The 4,450-nt window shown below is 42.7% G+C and overlaps 1 protein-coding gene across 1 annotated transcript; it reads left to right on the plus strand.

Moving 5' to 3' along the window:
- The first annotated feature begins 1,930 nt into the window (after positions 1-1,930).
- RETNLB (resistin like beta) lies at positions 1,931-3,537 on the plus strand. The gene is made up of 3 exons (XM_041771366.1): positions 1,931-2,108; positions 2,610-2,687; positions 3,285-3,537. Exons 1-3 carry the CDS (start codon positions 1,988-1,990, stop codon positions 3,410-3,412), a joined length of 327 nt encoding a protein of 108 aa, XP_041627300.1. The 5' UTR covers positions 1,931-1,987; the 3' UTR covers positions 3,413-3,537.
- Positions 3,538-4,450: the final 913 nt, after the last annotated feature.

Below are 4,450 nucleotides of genomic sequence, written 5' to 3' on the forward strand. Positions count from 1 at the left end.
TATCGCCGGAACTAATTTTATTATGCAAAGGAGAGGAGTGTTAGGGTGATCCCCTCGGGGTGTCATGTACACCAGGCATGCTGCTGACCACAAGTGTTGCCCAGAGGCTATGGTCACTCGTCCTGTCGTCCAGGCTCATTATAACCGAGCATACTCTCTTGTGATCCTGTTCTCTTCTCTGTCCCTGCCATTCTCAACAAACCCACTGGTCAATGCAGCGGAAATCATATCTTAATTCAACATTCCTTTGATCATCCACTTTCTTGACTTTCTTGACTCCCTTAAAAAAGTGTTCACTTCTTTTATTAAATTATCTATGCTATTATATTCATCTGTATATTGGTTACTCTCAAATTTATATCTCTGACTCTCACCTTTCCCATGAACCCCAGACTTGTGTACCTGACTCCTATGCCATGGCTCCACCTGGATGTCTGATAGACATATTATATTGACCATGATCGGGACGCCTGGGTGGCTCAGTGATTGAACATCTGCCTTCAGCTCAGGGCGTGATCCCACGTCTGGGGATCAAGTCCCACATCAGGCTCCCCTCAGGGGAACCTGCTTCTCCCTCTGCCTATGTCTCTGCCTCTCTGTGTGTCTCTCATGAATAAATAAAATCTTTTTAAAAATAAAATAAATTGACCATGATCAAATAGAATTTAATGTTTTTGCCATATCTGTGCTGCCCCAGAGGTTCCCCTTTCAACAAATGGCATCATGCTTCAACAAGTCATTTAGAATATAACCTTGATCTTTCATTACTGTTTCATTACCTCCTACCCACTGCATCAGTAATCCCTAAGAGGCTCAATCTTCTATATATAACCCAAATCTACCCAGTGCTCACTCCGTCCCTGGGAGTGATAATTAACTCCCATGTGCCCCATCCTAGGGAATAAATTACATATGAGCCCAATATAAGGGACTATAGAGATCTACTCAATTTGTCAGCCCCACTAGAAAGGGAGGTCATGCGACCCAGAACTGAACAATGAAATACAAGGGGAAATCTGCTTGAGTTTCTAGGGAAGAATCTTGCTTCCAAAATGAAAAGGCAAAGCCTTCAAAGAAAATGGCCTTATTCTAGTCCTTTCTTCCTGCTCAGGATCTTGGCTGGGGGTGTCATGATGCCTGCCACCTTGGGACTATGAAGAAAGAAGATCAAGCATAAAAATCCAGTGAACTGAGGATGGTAGGGGAAAAAAGGGAAGAGATCAAGCTAATAATGACTGTCTTGAACCTCCAACAAGAACCTTGCAATCAAACGCTAATGCTTCTGGTTAAGTAAATATTAAACTTCCCTGCTTGTAAACCAGTGATAATCTGGTTTTCTGTTACTTTCCCACAGATGGGACTAGCCAGGGGCTATAGAATGATGTCTAAACAGATGATATAGGGTCATCTAAAGTCACCTCTTCCTGATGAAAGATCAAACACAAGGCCTATTAATATGCGGCAGTTAACAGAAGGCTTAGGTGCTGGCCTTATCCGGTTACTGAGAAGAAAGGAGAGGGAGGAACAGAAAGGCAGGAGGACTCCCCTTGGCAGAGAACCAGAGGAAAGGCAGCTGCTGCTTGTCATGGACCCACTGAAGTTTATCATAGTTGTATGTCACACCCTGAGCAAGCATTTCTTGGAAAATATACTTGGGAGTGTGTTTGAATGTTGTGTTTGCTTGTGTGTTGAGAGGTTGGTGGAGGTCAATGGCACAGGGTATAAAATATCCTTTCCTACCAGTCTTTGCAGGCCTTTTCTGATCTTCTTGGTGAGTGAACTTGCTCGGCAGCCAGACTTCCTGATTCTTCAAACCACCTGGGAGAGATCCAGGCTCTTCCACACTGACACCCAAGTTACTCTATCTGTTCTCTCTTGAAACTCTCCCCGAGCTCTTTTTCCTTCCTTCCTTTCAGACAATAGTGGAGGTCAAAGATGTCAGCTTTCTATCTGTCCTTCCAGGCCCAGGACACTGCCATTCTACAGGATGAAGACTACTTGTTGCTTCCTTCTCCTCATCCTCCTCCAGCTGATGATCCCAGGGACTGTTCCATGTTCCTTGGACTTCATTCTGGATACAAAGATAAAGGAAACCCTCAGTGGCTTAGGTAATTGACTGGGAGTGGAGAGTGGAAGAGAACCCCTGATCATGCCTCTTACTCCTAAACCTAATTTCTCTATTCCTTCACCAAATACCCAACCTCTATGAAGTCCAGTCAAGCTTAATTTTCCTGCCCAGGGCTCTACTCCCATATCGTTTTTGGATTCCTGACTAAAACTTCAGATTTCCCTGGTAATAATAGCCTGATGACTTTGGTGATGAGGAGAATAGTTATAACTTATGAACACTTATTGTAAACAAATTATGCAAAGCTTTACATAGATTACTTCACTTGACGTTCACTTTATGAAGTAAGTACAACTCTTACTTTTATTTTACAAATGAGGAAACTCAATGATAAAAGCTAGTAAGGACACAGTGACACTTCTGAGGTAAGGACAGACGCATGATCAAGGACACAATGACACTTCTGAGGTAAAAGGAGTTGTGGAAGGGGATGATGGGAGACAGATATCACGGGCAATACCCTTTCTTCTCTTCTATTTAGAGTTACATCCTTCCCCAACACGAAGGTTGTCATGTGTCAGTGTCAAGAACTCAGGCAGACGGTCCTCCTGTCCTGCAGGTGAGTAACTCCATGAGGAGGAATGGTGGGTAAGGTGCCCTGTACCCTCCCCTGACCATCCCCCAGCATCTATACTTTCCCCGTCTTGTGTTTGTATTACCATGGGGCAGAGTCGTAATTCTGATTCCCAGAGATCTCTTGCCCATTCTCATTCCCTTAACAGTGCTACTGAGGGCTCTTGAGTTTCGGCCTCTTCCCCTCCCACCTTCCTTTCATGACCTCACACACCAGCCCTCCTTCCCTCAGTTGTCCTGTTACGATCTGTCACCTCCCATTCCCCCCATCATTCACCTCCCTTTCCTGATCTATTCTCTTGTTTGGGTGGGTAGGGCCAGCATCGAGGTAAATATATCATGAATCTAAGCAAAGAAGTGCTCAGGCCCCTCACTTTCACAGGTCTCTTCCATGGCCCTACACCTAAATTTGTTTTAGTAATTTTTGTATTTTTTTTCTCTTAAAGAGGGCTCTCAAAATCAAATGAGCTCTCAGCCCCACAAAACTTAGATCTACCACTAGGCTACGCAGAAATGAAAAATGATAGGAGGACACCTCCCTCCTCTTGAAATCCAAGGGTCTATGTGTCATGTGCCCATGCAGGGATGATTGCAACTGGCTGTGCCTGTGGCTATGGCTGTGGTTCCTGGGATATCCAGGGCGAAAATACATGCCACTGCCAGTGCAGCACTATCGACTGGACCACCGCTCGCTGCTGCCACCTGACCTGAGGGGGAGGAGGACAAGAACCCAATGGTGTGACCATGACTGTAATGAAACCATACACCTGCCTCAAACTGTCCCTTTCATTTGTCACAACCTGCCTCTTGGGTAATAAAGACAATTTTTATATCTCTCTGTGTTTGTATTTTTTATATTACTGCCCCTGGCTTAGAATTCTTCTAGCTGAAAATTTCTCCAGCATCCTAATTACTCCCATCTCAGCAAAGATTAGGAAAAAAATGGGGAGAATGGGAAAAACTGAGATTGATATCCCAGACTCCCAGTTCCCTCATTGTTTAACAAAAGGACAATGACTGTGTCAGGTGGTTTGCTTGGTACTAGAAGTACAGAGGAAAAAAAAAATAACATGCATACCCTTACGGAGCTCACTGAGTAGAACAGTGGGTTCCAAATTGAGTGCAAGCAGGCTTTCCAAGGTGGAGACAGGTAAAGACAGTTTAAAAAGAATAAATTTCTAGATTCCTAAACTTATGTGTCAGAGATCTATTTTGATCAACGTGATGAATATGCCATTGTCTTTCTCGTCCATAACAAAAGAAAAACACAGCCTTTACCTGCCATAGAATCTTACCATGAATTCATCAGCTTGGGGTATAAATATCTGCAAAATAGAAAGGAATGATTCAAAATATTGGCACCAAGGTTGAGTGATCCGGTGACTAGGGTATCAAGTCCTTTTACAATTTGTGAGACTTCCAGTGTTTAACGCAATATCGAAGGAGGGTATCATCCAGTTATCAATCGGTAGACCACCAAAAATAATTTTTAATAGTAAATTGCAGTAAAGATTTTTAACAAATAACTCAAAAGAAATTCAAACAAAGTGAATGATATTACTACAATAAATTTTTTTCCCTCCCTACATACTTATTTATGAAATTGTCATCTCAAAGCTTGTAACTATGAAAAGAAAAAAGAGAAATATACTTGGCTCCAAACTTTATCTCTCTCTAGGATTATTTGTTCATGGGTATATAAACTACTCAAAGAAAAAAAGCAGCTCCATCTCTCTAAGAAGCATATTT

Source organism: Vulpes lagopus, chromosome 1 (genome assembly GCF_018345385.1).
Source record: "Vulpes lagopus strain Blue_001 chromosome 1, ASM1834538v1, whole genome shotgun sequence".
NCBI lineage: Eukaryota > Metazoa > Chordata > Mammalia > Carnivora > Canidae > Vulpes > Vulpes lagopus.

What these genes read in the sequence shown, in the direction of transcription:
- RETNLB (XM_041771366.1), top strand. Translation starts at nt 1,988, where the DNA reads ATGAAGACTACTTGTTGCTTCCTTCTCCTCATCCTCCTCCAGCTGATG. An exon ending in GGAAACCCTCAGTGGCTTAG is followed by an intron (nt 2,109 to 2,609) that starts GTAATTGACTGG and finishes TCTTCTATTTAG; the next exon opens with AGTTACATCCTTCCCCAACA. An exon ending in ACGGTCCTCCTGTCCTGCAG is followed by an intron (nt 2,688 to 3,284) that starts GTGAGTAACTCC and finishes GTGCCCATGCAG; the next exon opens with GGATGATTGCAACTGGCTGT.